At 36.6% G+C, this 17,170-nt stretch overlaps 1 protein-coding gene and 1 long non-coding RNA gene across 10 annotated transcripts; one reads left to right on the top strand and one right to left on the bottom strand.

Annotated features, from left to right (window-relative positions):
- Nucleotides 1-745: 745 nt before the first annotated feature.
- Nucleotides 746-5,643, top strand: LOC113718034 (putative late blight resistance protein homolog R1A-3). 9 transcript variants are annotated; one of them, XM_027242943.2, is made up of 4 exons: nucleotides 746-1,062; nucleotides 1,368-4,715; nucleotides 4,888-4,942; nucleotides 5,184-5,643. In XM_027242943.2, the coding sequence occupies exons 2-4, from the start codon at nucleotides 1,411-1,413 to the stop codon at nucleotides 5,229-5,231; spliced, it is 3,408 nt and encodes a 1,135-aa protein (XP_027098744.1). In that variant the 5' UTR covers nucleotides 746-1,062; nucleotides 1,368-1,410; the 3' UTR covers nucleotides 5,232-5,643. The 9 variants fall into 9 exon arrangements, with proteins under 9 accessions (XP_027098744.1, XP_027098746.1, XP_027098747.1 ...); XM_027242945.2 differs by having other exon boundaries at nucleotides 1,404-4,715; XM_027242946.2 differs by lacking the exon at nucleotides 746-1,062 and having other exon boundaries at nucleotides 1,069-4,715; nucleotides 5,281-5,643.
- Nucleotides 5,644-10,057: 4,414 nt separating this feature from the next.
- LOC140020932 (uncharacterized) lies at nucleotides 10,058-12,269 on the bottom strand. The gene is made up of 3 exons (XR_011824898.1): nucleotides 11,460-12,269; nucleotides 10,695-10,783; nucleotides 10,058-10,515 (listed from the first exon to the last, which is right to left on the bottom strand). It is a non-coding gene; the product is annotated as an uncharacterized lncRNA (long non-coding RNA).
- Between the last annotated feature and the right edge of the window lie 4,901 nt (nucleotides 12,270-17,170).

Consider the following 17,170-nt stretch of genomic DNA (forward strand, 5'->3'; position numbering starts at 1 on the left):
TTCTATACATAAGTGTGTTTGGATTGCGTAGTTTTAAAATAAAATAATTTACTTTACAAATTTTAATCACCTTTTTATCTCACATACATCACATCACAAAAAGTGCTACAGTAATTATTTCAAATAAATCATTCAAATAAACTCCTACCCAAACAAACCCACCAAGTGGAGTTTGATACATTCCATACATGAAAAAATTTGGAATACAAAATCAAATTCAGATCTGTTTGGATTGCTATTTTCTGGAATTTTGCATAAAAATATATTACAACGATTTGATATATGCGAGACAAAAACGTGATTGAAAAATTTGTTCATAAAAAACGTAAAAAAAATTTTCAGGGGAAAATGACATTTCAAATAAAGTGGCATGCATGACCTATTCGTGTGTACACAAATAATGTAAGATCTCACCGAAAGAAAAAGACAATGTAAGAAAAATTAATCCATGAAATCTATTTCATTTCCCCTGACGATTTTACTTAAATAGGACAATCCTTTTTATATTTAAGGAACTAAGGCATCTCATTTCAAAGTATAGAGATGAAAGTGAAGTTTCGGGTAAAATTAAATAATGTAAAGTGAAATTAACTCCTAAAACAATAAAAAGATGGATTTCTCGAGTCACCTAAAATGAGGCCTCAACAACGGTCAATATTATCCATTGCCCCCACAAAAATTAAAAGCTATAAAATTTTACACATCCACACAGTGTAGCGAACAACTGTATCCACCAATTGGGGTTGGGCCAAGTGGTAAGCAGCTTGGTTCCGCTTAAGCAGGTCTCGGGTTCGAAACATGGCGTATGCAGCTACCCTTGTTGGGAGACTCACCCACCATAGCCAGGTGTGCGACCCGAGTCGACCAACGGATTAGTCAGGGCTTTGCCCTGGATACCGTGGCTGGCAACCAAAAAAAAAAAAAAAAAAAACTGTATCCCAGCACTTGACCAGAAGACTCTTCTTAGACCATGCCTCCCACCCCACCACGCATTAGAGGCTGGTGGTTTCCATGGGTTGACTACTATACGTAAAATGTGATCACTCTCGGTACTCTTCTTAGGTAAGTATATCAGTCAAAAACTTTTCTGTTTTTTTGACAATAAGGATCATTAATTTTTCTGAATTCTGATTGTGTTCCGCTTCTCTGCTACTGGTGATTTTTTTTTCTACGCCGATCAGTCGAAAGGGGTTCATTTTTGCCTTTTGATTGCTCGGTTAGGTGCTTATGTTCAACAAGTTTTTCTTTTATCCCGAATACATGCTTATCCCGTCTCTTGCTGGATATTTTTAACCAAAAAATTCTCCTTTTTATGCTTCTGGTTCCTGTAATTGCTTGTCTTTCAACCCTTTTTCATGTACCTTCAGATTTTGTTAATCGTCTTGGAGATTTTCCTAGTACAGCTGAGAGATGGCCTACGCTGCAATTGCTTCCCTGGTACAAACGCTGGAGTATCTGCTGCAATTTCCCTGTTTGGTTCTGGAAATGAAGAAGATGCAAGCGGAGGTTGTCACACAGAGATTCCGTCAAGTCTTATTGCTCCTGAAAGGAGAACCCTCAGCTTTGTGGATCACTGAAGAACCTGGAACTCTGCCATCCAGCTTTGAAGAATTTCTTGGGGCAGTTGGTCTGCCTGCTGAGTTCTTGGGGATCAAGAAAAGAACAGTGTCCTTGAGCTGGGGAATACTAAACTTGCTGGAGGAAAAGCCACCAATTCTGACGGAAATCGGATCTTCGGAGCAAGCCCTGAAGAAATTTGTGGAAACCACTGTCCTCGACAACCGGACAGATCGATCCAACTACGTTGTTGATCAAACTTCTCGTGAAACAGGGACTCTGTTATGCAGCTTTGAAGAATTTCTTCGAGCAGTTGGTCGGCATGCTGACTTCTTGGAGATCAAGAAACGAACACTGTCCTTGAGCTGCGGAATACCAAAATTGCAGGAGAAAAAGCCTCCAATTCTGATGGAAATTGGATCTTTGGAGCAAGACCTGAAGAAATTTCTGGAAACCACTGTCCTCGACACCCGGACAGATCGATCCGACTACGCTGTTCATCAATTTTCTTGTGAAGCAGCAAGAAAAATGCTTCGTGCCGTGGATGAGCTCAAACAGGCCATAATCTTTTTCTATGAAGTTGCTTCTGAGATCACAATTCTCTACCAGGATCTTTTCTCCTTGCTGAATTTTCTTGATGATTCTTCCGATAAATTCCAGGATCATGAATTGCTGAAATGCATCAAAGACGTTGCTTATAGAGCAAGAGATCTTGTTGAAGAACGTCTCGTGGACAAACAAGTCGAATCAGTAAAGACGTCCCTCATTTGCGCTTTGTCCAATAGTAAGGCATCAGCTAGATTCCTACCAAGAAGGGGGAAAAGTTCTCTTGAAACAGTGGTCCAGAGTGTCTTAGATGGAAAGGAGGGCATTCGTGGAGGTTTAGTCCATGCATTACAGGTTGTTCAATCTTTCAAGAGAAAGACTACAAATATAGATGAAAAGAGTCTAAGATTGCAGGGATCAAGCATCAGGAAAGCACCACTTAGTTCGAATAAGGAGGATATTGTGGTAGGTCTTGATGCTGAGCTGACGACTATCTTGGAGGGGCTCACTGGACTGCCACTTGGACTAGAAATAGTGACAATTTCTGGGATGGGCGGCATTGGTAAGACAACTCTTGCTAGAAAAGCTTTTAATGATCCTTATACTGTTTATCACTTCTATTGTCGTGCATGGATAACAGTATCCCAAGTCTATCAAGCGAGAGACTTGCTACTAGCCCTTTGGAGCTCTATTGCACAGTCCACTGATAAAATGGTTGAGAAGAGCAATGCTCAATTAGCTGAAATTGTGTACAGAAGGTTGAAAGGTAAGAGGTATGTGATTGTTATGGATGACATGTGGAGCATTGATGCTTGGAATGATGTCAAAAGGTGTTTTCCTGATGACGAAAATGGAAGTCGAATAGTAGTTACTAGTCGGTTCAAGGAGTTAGCAACAAACGTGAGTCCCAAGAAGCCACCTCATTGCATGAACCTTCTGAACATAGAACAAAGCTGGGAACTATTGGAAAAGCTCATCTTCGGGACAGCAAGCTGCCCCCATGAATTGGTAGGAGTTGGAAAACAAATAGCTAAGAGATGCCGAGGATTACCTCTAGCTATTGTCGTTATTGCTGGTGTTCTCTCACGTGACATCGGGGCATACAATTGTTGGAATGAGATTGCAGAGGAGGTTAGCTCAGTTGTTTCCACTGATCCAGAAAATTGCTTAGATATACTTGCTTTGAGTTACAATTGCTTGCCCCATCACCTGAAAGCCTGCTTCCTCTATATGGGGATTTTCCCTGAAGATTGTGAGATTGAAGTTTCAAAATTGATTAATTTATGGGCTGCAGAGGGCTTCTTATATTTGAATTCAGAGAAACAGTTGGAACAGATTGGAGAGGATTACTTGGAAGACCTTATCGGCAGGAACTTAGTTTTGGTTGAAAAGAAGCGCTTTGTGGGGGAAGTCAAAACTTGTCGCCTCCATGACTTCTTACGGGAATTGTGCTTGAAAGAAGCTCAGAAGGAGAACTTCATGCATGTCATACAAAGGAGAAGTGCCAAAGGTGTTCAAGCAGGCACGCGTAATCAACGTCGTCTCAGTTTTCATTTGGATCCTTACAGTCATGCGACTACAGCACCTGCAATCCCACATGTCTCATCTTTTGTGTGTTTCACATTGGGCACTGATATAGTACCTGATATTCTATTCTTTCAACTAGGCTTTAAGTTGCTCAGAGTATTAGACGTATTCTTTCTGCATTTCGATTACTTCCCTGTTCAAATATTAAAGCTGATACATTTGAGGTATCTTGCACTCTATGTTACTTATGAGCTTCCTGCCTCAGTATCCCAACTGAGGAATCTCCAGACCTTAGTCATTCATGGTCCATGGCTTTGTCAGGAATCTGGCGGTAGGCCAACATTGTTACTGGAGTATTGGAGCATGCCTTCACTGAGGCATGTGCATGTTACTGTGGCTTGTCATCTAAAGAATCCTTTCACTGTACAAGATAACCTTCCTCGTCCATTTGCTTCAGAACACCTGCAAACTCTCTATACAATACAATTTTCAAGTTGCACAAAGGAAGTTTTCAGTGTCATGCCCCATCTTAAGAAACTGGGAATTTGTGAAACTAGAGAAGACTACAGCACAGACAGTTTCTCACAAGTCCTAAATAATCTTGTTTACTTGCAAGAACTTGAAACTCTGGAGTGTTCCTTCCACACACAAAAAAGAGAAGTGCGAAGGATTTTGGGTTTGGCTCTTTTGCCAGTGACTCTTAGGCATTTGAGTTTGAGTTGGAGTTATTTACCATGGAAATATATGACCTCCATTGCCATGTTACCCAACCTTGAGGTACTTCAACTCAAAAATTATGCTTTCCAAGGACCAAAATGGGGGCCAACTGAAGAAGGTTTTCGTAGTCTAAAGCATTTGCTAATTGAAAACATGGATTTGATCCATTGGGAAGCAACAATATTTCGCCACTTTAGGTGCCTTCAACATCTTGTTCTGAAATCTTGCAAGCTCTTGGAGAAGTTCCCTTTTGGTGTTGAGAACCTGCAGCGGCTTGAGGTCCACTATTGTAGTGAACCTATTGAGAATTCTGCTAAAGAAATTCAAGAAGAGATTGAAGGCATTGATGTTATTATCAGAAGTGATCGGTATGTTAAACATTCTCCTTGTATGATTCTTGACTTGTGATCTTTTACTTGCACCTGATAGTTTGAACTTAAGACGGAAGAACTTTGATTCAAATGGTATATGTCTGAGATTTTAATAATGTCTTTTCCTGCGCCTACTATTGCTAATGGTATTCTGCTCTTTTCTGTCTAGGAAGCTACTTATTTTTATTCCCCTTTTTGTGTCAGTAACCCGGACTCCGCATAAGGTGTGCTTTCAATTCCTCTTTCTTTCTTAAATATCCAATGTTTATCAACTTCTTCGTTTCCAAATTTCTTTCCAAATAACCATTTGTAAGACTTCGCTCTCATGTGACAAATGCGCTGTGACTGCCAAATGCATACTCATGGCTTTTGTCTTAGTTAGCATTTGACAAGTTGGTCCTCCCATTCTACGTTTCCTTGATGCCTGTTTCAGTACTTTTATGTTGATGTCCTTGAAACTTGCAGTTTATGAAGTTTATATTGACGCACCATTCCTGCACTTGCATTTCCTGACATTGTATGGATTGCATGTATCTGTGATGCCTCCAAAATCGTGTCACAGATTTCAGCACTCTGCATAAAAGGGAAGCTTTGAGCTGCAGCTTGCAATTTCGATTTCCCAACTGACATGGAATTGCTTCTTGTCATCCATCTTGCTGAGACTTTTCGTAAATGTTGCATAAGAGAGTTGAAGGCCAGCCCCTACGCCATATGATGAAAGCGTTTCAAGGTCTTGGCATGTACCTCGTTCATTTTATCTTGAAATTGATCTGAGATTTTCTCCTAGTCCTAGCTAACGATTGAGCAGGAAGCTTCTAATAGGTCTTGTTGAATATGAATGGACAAGAATCAAATGAATCCCATTTGGCTAGGAATGCTTATATTTTTGACATTGAATAAACACAATCCTTTAGTTCTTGTGGTACCTCCCAAGTGAACTGATATCAATTTTTACTTGTTTTATTACTTATCTTGATGCGTTTGAAGTAATCATCTAGTGCATGTAAACAAAAATTCGTCAAACTCTCTCAAAGTTCGCAAAATTGCTTGTTCCGATGCAGGATATCTTTTAATCTTTTACAGGTTTTACAATAAAAAGTTAATATGTTCGTTTAATATCACGTCCTCTGTCTCTTGATCTTTTGTGTCAGCAATATACACTATTTAAAGCTGTTTGATTTCGAGAAACAGGTTAAAATGGGTTAAGCATTACTTATTTCTGTTGTCAATTTTCATTCCACGAGGTCAGTCCCAGAAAAGCGAGCAGAGGCATTGCGGTTTCAGATCCTATTACAATGTTCAGTGTATCGTATAAACTGCTTGTACTCCTTCCATTCCCTTTTACGTTTCGCAGTCAACTTTGCATATGAGCAACCAAAACACATCAACTAACATTTGATTAGGTGATGAAAATTGTCAAGAGAAGTGTCAGAAATAGTAGAACAGATTGGTTTAATTGAGAATAAGCCGGAGAAATTTCTTGATGAAAATGACTTGTACAACTCCTGGGAAGATTTATGCAACAATTTATCATTCCTACCTGCTCGTGAGGCAGTAAGAGCTCTACTTAGAGGCTAGTCAAGAATTCGAGGATGCCACAAACTTTTTCCATGAGGTAGGTAGGTACTGAATCATCTGTACTCTGCCTGTATCTTCAGTTCTTACTTAGGTTCTTTGGAGCTTTGCAAAGTGAGTGTCCAGATGAATCAAGGAAGTTGTGAATAAAGCACTCGACGCTGTAGACTGTCCAAAGGAAGATTGTCTCCTCACATGTTTTTATCAACTTGTACATGAATTAGTAGGTTATTCTACGAGATCAAGAAATGCCAAGAAAAATTCCACTGACGAGATGGCCAAGAAGTTTTTTGATGGGAAGAATGGCATGCCCTTAGTTTTGTTGGAGACGTTAGAAAAGCTTCATTCCTTCACGGGAGAGATTGATATGATCTGTGAGCAACTTGGTAGAGAAGATCTTCAATCGCGGAATGCTTCGTTTAGCATTTCACAGCCTATGACATATTGTCCTCGTTATTTTCCTTTATCGAAAGGAAGAAAGAGAAGAAGAAAGTGTTCTCGTAAGAAGAGAAGCAAGTAGATTGCCAATTGCCATACCAGACACTATCACCTTTAGTCACACGAAGTCGCCCGCAGAAATGAATGGGCAAATTGCATTACAGAACAATGGAACATCAACGTAGCTTTGTAATCTGCAAGAAGTTAATTCTGCCTGACTTTCAAATCTTGTGGCCCTGTAGGTTCTTGATTTATTAGCAGACCTTTTGTGAAGATTCATGCCTGGGAACATGTTCTCATTCACGATGTATTTTCCACGTAAAAAAAAAAAAAAAACATGCAGCTATGGTGTGTTCAGGAAAAGTATTATAGTGAATGCAAACTTACCTTGATCACAACTTCTGAATAAGGAGTAATAAGATGCAATTGCAGGCTGCCCTGATTCCTAATTCTATTTCAAGATTCTTGCTGGCTACTGCAACATTCTTGTCTTGTACTAATGCAAAGCCGCATTGATGTAAAACCTGGTCGAAGTTCGTTTGTAAAAGGAAATGGATGAAGCTAACCTGATGTGCGCAAAGTTTCAAGTCTGATGTCCAGAATTTGTGTTAGTCCATAGTTGCATGCAGGGGAAGTTTAAAATGTATCACATGGATTATCTGCTATTATGATCAACCATTGATTTGACATCGAATGATATGACCACAACCTTCTGTGCTGATATGACCACAACCCAACGAAGTGAGTCCATGAACAGTGTGATAAAGAAGTATGTAAGTTATAAACATGGCTTACTTGAATTTTTTGAACACTTCCAAAGGCTGTTAGATGATCGTCGCTATGATGAATCCGTAGCAAATTTTAAAGGCAATCAAAGTACACCGGCAATGACATTTCCTTGTAGGATTTTACAGCATGCAGCAAGTGTATATACACATGAAGTGTATGAAAAATTTAAGGAGGAGCTATGCAAAGGGATTGATTGTAAGTGGGAAGTTGATGGTGAATTAGGAAATCAAATGATTTACAGAGTTACACCACATGGTAAGACTTCCCACCATCTTGTAACTTATGATTCATCCACGAATTCAATTTGTTGTAGTTGTAAGAAATTTGAATTTGCTGGATTTTTGTGTTCACATGCACTAAAAATATTGATGACTCTGAATATTGTAACAATTCCGGATGCATATATATTGAAGAGATGGACAAAAGCAGCCAAAACAGGAAATGTGCATGTTTCCAGTGAAAGTAGCCCGGAAATGGAGTTAAAGGCAAAATTAAGTTTTCGTTACAAAGAGTTATCCTATCTATATATGCAGCTGATGACAAAAGCTTCTGAATGTGATGAAGCTTATCAAATTGCTAAAGATGGATTTTGGAAAATGTCAGAACAAATGGATGCATGTTGTCAAGGGAAAAAGAAAATGAAAGAAGTGCGTATTGAAGAAAATTGTAGTGCGTATCAAGATGTTGACACTAATCCATCTGAAGTTGCCTATAATAAAATAAAAGGCATCAAAGTGAAAGAAAAAGTCACCTACAAGTCGAGCAAGAGGCCAAGAAGTGCACTGGAAATGGCTACTAAGAAACGCAAGTACAAGGTGAAAGAGAAGTCTTCATCGAAAAAATTACAGGTTAGACAATTTATTTAGTTTATGTGAATAATGGTTTTTGATTGTTTGACTATTACTTTTTTTTTGGGTTCCTTAGTTGTCTGATGAATGATGAGTATAGAAATAGTATTAGGATCTTTATTTATAATTTGGATAAAAATGATTGTAGGAATTTGGAAATAATGTTGTTCATTCAAGTATGGATTCTGCTACAATTCAAGGTTTTGTTCGAGAATTACCACCCCAGCAGGTATAGTTATTCGTCATTTTTGTCTTGTATAGCATAGTAGATATGTAATTTATTTTAAATTTTTATTTGAATAATTTATTCTTTAGATGACTAAACTACATTAACGATATATTTTTTCAATGAAATTTTTAATTTGTGGTCGTCTCTCTTTAATTATATCAGGAATTTGGAATTCCAATAGAAGACATTTACAATAGGCGAAATCCTAAAAACATGACACAATTATTGCAAGTAAGCAAATATTATGCTTTTAATTTGTGTTGTTTCTTATTTATATTAATTTTTTATAGTATTATACTTTTACAAGTATATAGCTATTTTTATAATGAAGGGTGGTCTTCTATTTCTTATTTTTTGGGCAGACGTTGGACCCTAACTTCTACCAAGGCTATGACTTGATGTCTTCAAGTTCAATAGCACACCAGCAGCGTCAATGAGTTTTGTCCAAGTAAGAAAAAATCTTGATTAATTACTTAATCTTATATTCATCATTCATAATCAGGAGTTATTATTCTGGATATGAAATTAGGAGTTATTATTGGCACTTCCGTTGACATTTTTAATTATTTGAGCTAGACAAAAATATTCATCCTTCATTGAGTTCACTATCACTCCCTTGCTATCAAACTATGATTAAAATGAAATGTAGGGGTGTTTTTATATTTTACATGTAGAAAAGTCAAGTGGAGTGAACAATTCTGTAAAAGATGACTTTGATAATCTGGTGCAAGTTGATCTACCGAACGAAAAAACTGTTGACAATAACCTTTTTCTGTGCATACGGTATATCTATATGGGATCAGGAATAATGCACTTTTTGCACGTTGAAGCTCAATGAAGGATGAATTTTTTTGTGATAGTGAACTCAATGATAGTGATATTTTAATCACAGCTGACAATAACCTTTTCCTGCTTTTCATAATCAGATCATCCAAATTTGATGTATTTAGGGTTGGTATATGTATATGGGATCAGGAATAATGCACTGTATGCACTGTGAAGAGTTTTCTGCATATATTAGTTTGATAAGTTACACTTATAATTCAATACATTTGCTAACTTAGCATTTGTTTTTTGTAGGCACAAGAACTGGGAAATAATGATGATAGTGATCAACAAGTTGCTAAACATGAATGATCAGGGCAAAAATCTTGGATGGTGTGAAGTTATACATTTATACACCTCGGAATCTATCCACTCTTTTCTTTCTGTTCCCTTGTAGAAGAGGGATCATAGATTTTTATACACATTCCATTTTTTGTTTTCCTCTTTCTGAGGTTTGAGCACAATGAAATTGATGATTATGCTGCCAAAATTCAAATAATGCTAAAAGTCGTAGAGAAAATGAACTAGAATGAAAAAATTGCTATACAAAATTTATATTGACGTGCAGGACATAATGAACTAGAATTGCGGAATCAAACCACAACGTTATGTTTTAAAGCCACAAAAGCAATCCATGGAGACCAAAGCCAATAATTTTCAACTTTGACACGAAATAACATCTTAGCTGCACTTAATCAGACAAGGGGAATATCCACAACACCTTCCCAGATATTTGGGATTTCACTTATCATCTTACAATCAAAGCAAAAGGCTAACGATCTCACACACAATTAACTTGAGTCTGCATAGCTCTAGTCTCTCTCAAAGATACTGCAACAATATATGCTTAAAACACGCGAACATTGAAGGGAAGCATGCCAACCCCTTATTCAGTAATAGTAGTGGATCGAAATAACATGAACCCCTAGAATGCAATCTCTGAAGCAGAATTTACTTCGGAAGTCTCTAGAATGCAAAAGCAAGACATTGTAAATCAAACCAATCGTAACAAGCTCTAGAATGCAATCTCTGAAGCAGAAACAGAAGGAGAGGCTTTGTGGTCAGACACTGCAATACAGCATTGGCATAACAACTGCACAGTAAAATGAAAGAAATCTTGAATATACTTGACAAATAATAAAAAATCCTATGAAATTTGTTTCAGTACATTATTGCATTAAGAGTCTGTACATTTCCTATATCTATAAAATTTTTCTAGAGCTATTGATATGTAAAAGCACAAGAAAAGCAGGAAAAATTTTGAAGAAATACCTGTTTCCACAATTTATAAGACCTCTTGGAGACATGTTGAAAACTTCATAGTGAAAGGACTTCACAAAATCTTCATACCGAAATAGCATCTGTAAAATAAAAGAAAAAAATTTATCCATAAACTTTCATGAATGACTAGGCCCAGAATACACCATTTAGATTCATCAATCAAGCAGCTTAAGAACTGGCAAACAAAATCTTTGCTGAAATGTTTCAAACAGATGCATTACTCCTATTTAATATTTTTGCTTTATCTGTTTAAATGATAATAGAATTGCTCCTATAATTCAGACCTTAACTTTCTTCAGCTGCCTGTTGAGTAAGCAAACTAACCCTCTCTTTTTTTTTCGTTGACTCGCTCCATTTTCCTAGCAAGATATATGTAACCAGGGGAAGCACAACAAAGACCAGAAACAAAGCTGGTATATCAGTTTCCCTTGGCTAAAGCATGTCCTCACCATAACAATCATGTCCCGTTTTCCTCTAAAACCTCTTTGGCATAGCAGATCGCACTTAAGTACATGTAAGAATTATAGAAACAACACAGAGATCAGCTAAGTAGACCACATCATCAACTTCATCATTCAACTCAATTCACTAATCTGCTGCACATCATTATATAAGTGAATATCAACCAACCATCAGAGTTAAAGGCTATGACAGCTATAATTTGAGAACAGATTTCAGAAAGGAGTCACAATAAATCCGAATGACAGAATAATGGGCAAAGAAAACTGCGGGAAAACAAAGGCAAGAAAAACCTACGAAAAAAATGATTCATGACGCCTAGGCATTTGATCGAACAGGTGGGGAGCTTCGTCCAATTGCCCATTGATCACTCATAACCTGAAGAAAGCGCTCCGGAGAATGACCACGAAATTGGGGTTCCCAATGTTTCTCCACGCTATTAGAGATGCGCTAACCTTGGGATGCTTTACTCCTAACCCCACAAGGTTCCGAGATGGAGCACAACCTGAGTCTCGGTCAAGAACGGCGATTTTTGTGCTTTCACACGGCGCACGATTCCACCATCAGATTTCCTTCGACTTCGTGACGAAGGACATAGCATATGATCATCAGCCGAAATCATGCCACCAGGCATTTGAATTGTGAGTGATCTCTGATGAGCTGATGAGTGAATTTTGTGACGGAAGCTTTTGAGGAGGAGTGAAATCTGATGGGAAACCAGAATCGTGGCCTTGTGGGGTTTTTTTTTGTGCCTTGTTTAATCTTTAATTTTGTTTTTTGGGTTTTTAGTTTAATGGATTTTGGTTTTGTGTGATTAAGTTTCTCACCCCGATTAATCGGTTAAATAATTAAACATGGTTCGAGTTGGGTTGTTTCAGGATTGGGTTAATAAAAGGACATTTGGCAAGTTTATGAGGGGTGGGATAGGGTGTGAGACAGGGTTGTGGTACAGAGGATCCGTTGCGCGCTGTTGCGGTAAATGAAAGAAGATGCACTCGGGCGGTTTGGCTGCTTCATCTTCGTTGACCACAAATTCTCATGGCTGGCTATCTTCCAGGCAGCGTGATTCCGTTCAGCCGAAGGCCCTTCGTTCCTCTGCTGCTGGTAAGTTGTAGCTTCTCTTACACATTTTTCAATGATGGCCGACCCCAGTTTCCATACTTTTAATTTTCCTGTATGTTAGTATTTTTCTTTCTTTTTTCTTGGATTTACTTGGAATTCCTTCATGCTAGCTGCTTTTGGCATCTTGGTTACAGCTTTAATTCGAAACATTTAGGCGAATTTTTTTTTTTTGGAGGTTAAATCTAGTATTCGTTACATGGGGTAGGATTGACAGAAGGAAGGACGGTTGACAGTGGGATCTTTAGTCTGGTAAACGAGATGCATCAATTGATTCTTATATTCCGGAAAATACTGAATATAAAGAAATTGCAAGCCAAGTTATTTACTAAAAAAGTTGGTGAGATCATCATGTTACTGAAAATGGAAGGAGCCCCAGCTTTGCTGGAACAATTAGCAGAAGAGATTCTACCTCTTGCGCTGCCCGTTGGAGATTTTGTTCGAGGACCTAGGCAACGAACCATAAGGGCGAAACTTGAGTATACAATGGCTACTTGTTACAGAGGAAAATTATCAAATGAAGTGCCAGAATTAGTAGAACAGATTGATCTCAATGAGAATAAGCTGGAGAAATTTCTTGATTCAACTGACTTCTACAAAAAAAGAAATGCCTGGGAACGTTTACGCAACAATTTGGCGTTACTACCTTCTCGTCAGGCGGTAAGAGCTCTGCTTCAGGCTAGTTGTCTACTCAAAGACGCCATAATCTTTTTCCATGAAGTCGGTACTGAATTAGCTGCTCTCTGCGAATGTCTAAGGTTCCTGCTGACCATTTCCAAGAAGTGCGAGCATTCAAACGAATGGCCTTGTCACCAATTCGTGGAAGGCATCAGGGATGTCACGATCAAAGCACTTGATGCTGTCAACTGTGCAGACAAAGATAGTCTTAGCTCGGAGATGCTGACATTTGAGGAACTTATACTGCTGGATCCTAATGTAATGTGTGAAGATGCTGAAGTTATAAAGGAAAATTGTGTCGAGAAGATGGCCAAGAAATTTTTTGATGGGAAAAATGGCAAGCGATTGGTTTTGTTGGATGCTTTAGAAATGCTTCATTCCTGCAAGGAAGGGATTATTGATATGACTCTTAGCAAGCTTCACAGAAAAGACCTTCAATCGCAGAATGCTGCATTTGGAGGAAATGGCTTTCCTTCACCGTCTATGATCTGTGAGATGTTTGCCAGAGAAGATCTTCCTTCACTGCCGTTGGCACATTATCTACGTGCTTTTCCTTTGATTGAAGGAAGAAAAAGAAGAAGAGCAGGTGCTTTGCACAATTGCATTGCAGAAAATCAGCACAATTTATAGTACTTTTCCAAGAAGTTAATCTTGCCAGATTTTCAGCTGTTTACTTTACCAGCAGATCTTTATCTAGACTCGTGCCTTGTAAAATGAGTACATGTTTACTTCATTAAGCATTTTCCAGGAAAAAAAAGGGGCATAAAGCAGCCTCTGATTAGAAAAAGTACAAACGTTAATGCAATCTTATTGCACCGTCCTGATTCCTTAATTTAGGTTCAAGTTTTTTTCATTGTCCGTCTGATCGTTCACCTCTAATGTGATATGTTTCCTCTTCCCTCCCAATTACGTGATCAAGGGGAATCAGTCGGCTTTGGGGTAGAATAGTTTTAAGGTACTTGCTGGAAAATATCCTCATCGTAAACTAAAGCAAAATGACATAATAATGTGATTAAAATGCTGTCAGGTGGATTAAGATCTGCTGCATGGGAAACTTTATGCAAAATGACATAATGGAGTTCAATAATTAAAAGCTTCCATGAGTCTTTGTTCTTTGTGTCAATAAAAGATAATATGAGTCAAATCCAATCGAAATTGTTTACACCTTATTTTCCTCGCTTCCCAACTTTTACAACAACTAGTAATGTGTCACGTGTTTTGTACTTCAATATATTATTTTTAAGATATAACATTTTCTATATACTAAATTTCTTTGCTAAATTTTGATTGTAAATAGAATATATTCTAAGAAATTATGATCAACAAAATTTAGTAATTGTCAATCATACAAAGTGTATATTGCATATAAAACAAATTAGATATTTATTTTATATTCGATCATACAAAAACTTTGAAGATGGAAGTTGAGCTAAGTTATTGTCTATTTTAATGGAGTTACAGCAAAACAAAGAGGAAATTTTCTATGATTTTATCAAACTAGTGCTTAAAATCAGAGTTAACAAAAATATTTGCTAAAAGATGCTCATTTTTAGCTATTGTAAAAGAGATCTAGGGTCAACCCCTTCTTCCAAATCTAAATAAAATCAATTGGAAGTCGGGGCCTCCCAGATCAATGCAAACTAACAAGAATCTCTTAAGGCTAAACTCGTATGTTTCCACAAAAAAAAATAAAAAATAAAAATTGAGATGAGACTAAAGGAACACTCTCAAATATATGCAAGTTGAAGTTCCAAATCCAATCCTTCATTTGTTTTAGAAACCAATTTCCAATTCCAATCTAACAATACTTTCCTCTTTCACGTTTGAATTGCGTTCTTCTGGATTTTTTTGTAGAAAAATTACTGTAGCGATTTGATATATGTGAGGGAAAAAGGTGATAGGAAAATGTGTTCACGGAAAATGTAACAATTTTTCTGTAAAAAAATCGCAATCCAAACGGGGCGAGCTTTCTGTTCCATGCAACTTGAAAGAGTCTTTTTGTAACTTTGTTGATTTAAGCCATTTTTATGGGAAGTGAATGGATGAATTAATGATTAATAACACCACTTTATTGTCTCATTTTCACATTGAAGAGTTCAAACAATAGTGAAAATCAATTGACGGCTTAAATTGGAACATTATATTAGATTGATTTTCATCATAACTCCAAGTAGGGATTGATTTTTTGTTTTTTTATTGACTATATCCTTTCTATGTTTTGTACATAAATAAGCAAGCTTTTATGCCTCACAATAATAGAGTTTCATCAACAAAAATTAAGCAATGATCCCTTCTTTCCCACCAATATATTCCTTAAAGACTAACTTTTAAATCAAAATTTTGGATAATTTTGAGATTCCATTAAGAATTTAAGACATTAAGAAGTAAGGATAATGGGAGAAAATATGCAATAATATATGTACAATTTCAATGAGTTTCCCATGAAGGAGAAGAAAAGGGATAAAACAGTCTTTATATTGATTCGTGGCCGGCAGAATTTGTTTCCATTTGATGGATTTCTCAAGTCAACTAAAGGGTTATTATCACTTTACACACTTAAATTATATTATTACTATCAGTTTACCCTCTAACGTTATCTTTTAGTCACTTTACCTCCATAAGTAATTCAACTCAATATGCTAAGATATTTTGGATAAAAATACCCTTTTATTTTATAGCATTACTACATTGTTATTATCACTTTATTCATTTGGATTATAGGGATACAATCACTTTAGTTCCTAACATTATTTTTTAGACATTTTATCTCATCATTAATCTAACTAGTATAGTCAAAAAATTTTAAATATAATTATCCTTTTTTATATATAATTAAAAATAAAAAAGTTGGAATGGTTATTCTTCCTTTTTTTCACTTTAAGATATCAAAAAACATAAAAATAAAAGGATTTTCTCAAATTTCTTTTTTTTCAGACTTATTAATATTAGGAAAAGAAAAAGAGATAGGAAAGAAGGAGACAAAAAAATTAGATTTTACCAAAAAAAAAAGAAAATAAAGAAAAGTCTACCATTATCGTATTACTTTAAGGTTGTCGGGTTTAGAATTGGAATTTGGTGGTAAACAAAAAAGTGAAATAATTTTAAAATAATAAAAGTATTTAATTCTTTCTTATTAGTAATTTTTAAAAAAAGAATTGAGCTCTCTCTCTCCCCCTTCCCCTCTCCATCTTTCTATTTTTTTTTCAATATTAATAAGATTGCCAAGAAGAAAGAAATTAATACGTTGACTTTTTTTTCTTGATATTAAAAAGGAGAAGAGTCACTCTAAATTTTTTATTATTTTTATTGTGCAAACAGGAGGGCATTTTCTTTTAAAATTTTTTAACTTGATAAATTGGTTTAATGATATGATAAATTGTCTAAAAAATAATTCTATGGAGTAAATTGATAATGATATCGTTAGTCATGGGGTAAAGTGATTAAAAAATAACGTTAAGGAAAAAATTGATAATAGCACCAAACGTTAAGGGGATAAAGTGATAATAACCATCAACTAAAGCCTGAAAAGAGGCCTCAACCACGGTCAATATTATCCATTGCCCCCACAAAAATTAAAAACTCAAATTTTACATTTTCATCCACAGATTGTAGCAAACAACTGTATCCCAACACTTGACCGAGGACCCTTCCCCGGGTTGACTAGTACAGTCAAAATCGGGTCATTTTCTTCTGTATTCATCTCTAGTAAGTAACTCCGACTACTCAAGAACCTTTTTTTTTTTGACCAAAAGGGATCATCTCATCCTTCTGAATTCTAATCGTGTACTGCTTCTCTGCTACTGGTGAGTGTAATCCTGACAACTTCTCTTCCATTTATTTTCTATCAGTCAAAAGCGGTTCATTTTTGCCTTTTGATTGCTCTGTTAGGTGCTTATGTTCAACAAGTTGTTCTTTTATCCCTAATACATGCATATCCCATCTCTTACTGGATATTTTTAACCAAAAAATTCTCCTTTTTATGCTTCTGGTTCCTGTAATTGCTTGTCTTTCAACCCTTTTTCATGTACCTTCAGATTTTGTTAATCGTCTTGGATATATTCCTATTACAGCTGAGAGATGGCCTACGCTGCAGCTGCTTCCCTGGTACAAACGCTGGAGTATCTGCTGCAATTTCCCTGTTTGGTTCTGGAAATGAAGAAGATGCAAGCGGAGGTTGTCACACAGAGATTCCGTCAAGTCTTATTGCTCCT

This window comes from Coffea arabica, chromosome 11e (genome assembly GCF_036785885.1).
Source record: "Coffea arabica cultivar ET-39 chromosome 11e, Coffea Arabica ET-39 HiFi, whole genome shotgun sequence".
NCBI lineage: Eukaryota > Viridiplantae > Streptophyta > Magnoliopsida > Gentianales > Rubiaceae > Coffea > Coffea arabica.

Bases quoted from the DNA above. Each gene is read 5' to 3' on its own strand.
- LOC113718034 (XM_027242943.2), top strand. From the start codon at position 1,411: ATGGCCTACGCTGCAATTGCTTCCCTGGTACAAACGCTGGAGTATCTG. The intron at 4,716-4,887 runs GTATGTTAAACA...TTTTCTGTCTAG, and splicing joins GTTATTATCAGAAGTGATCG to GAAGCTACTTATTTTTATTC. The intron at 4,943-5,183 runs GTGTGCTTTCAA...TGAAACTTGCAG, and splicing joins TAACCCGGACTCCGCATAAG to TTTATGAAGTTTATATTGAC.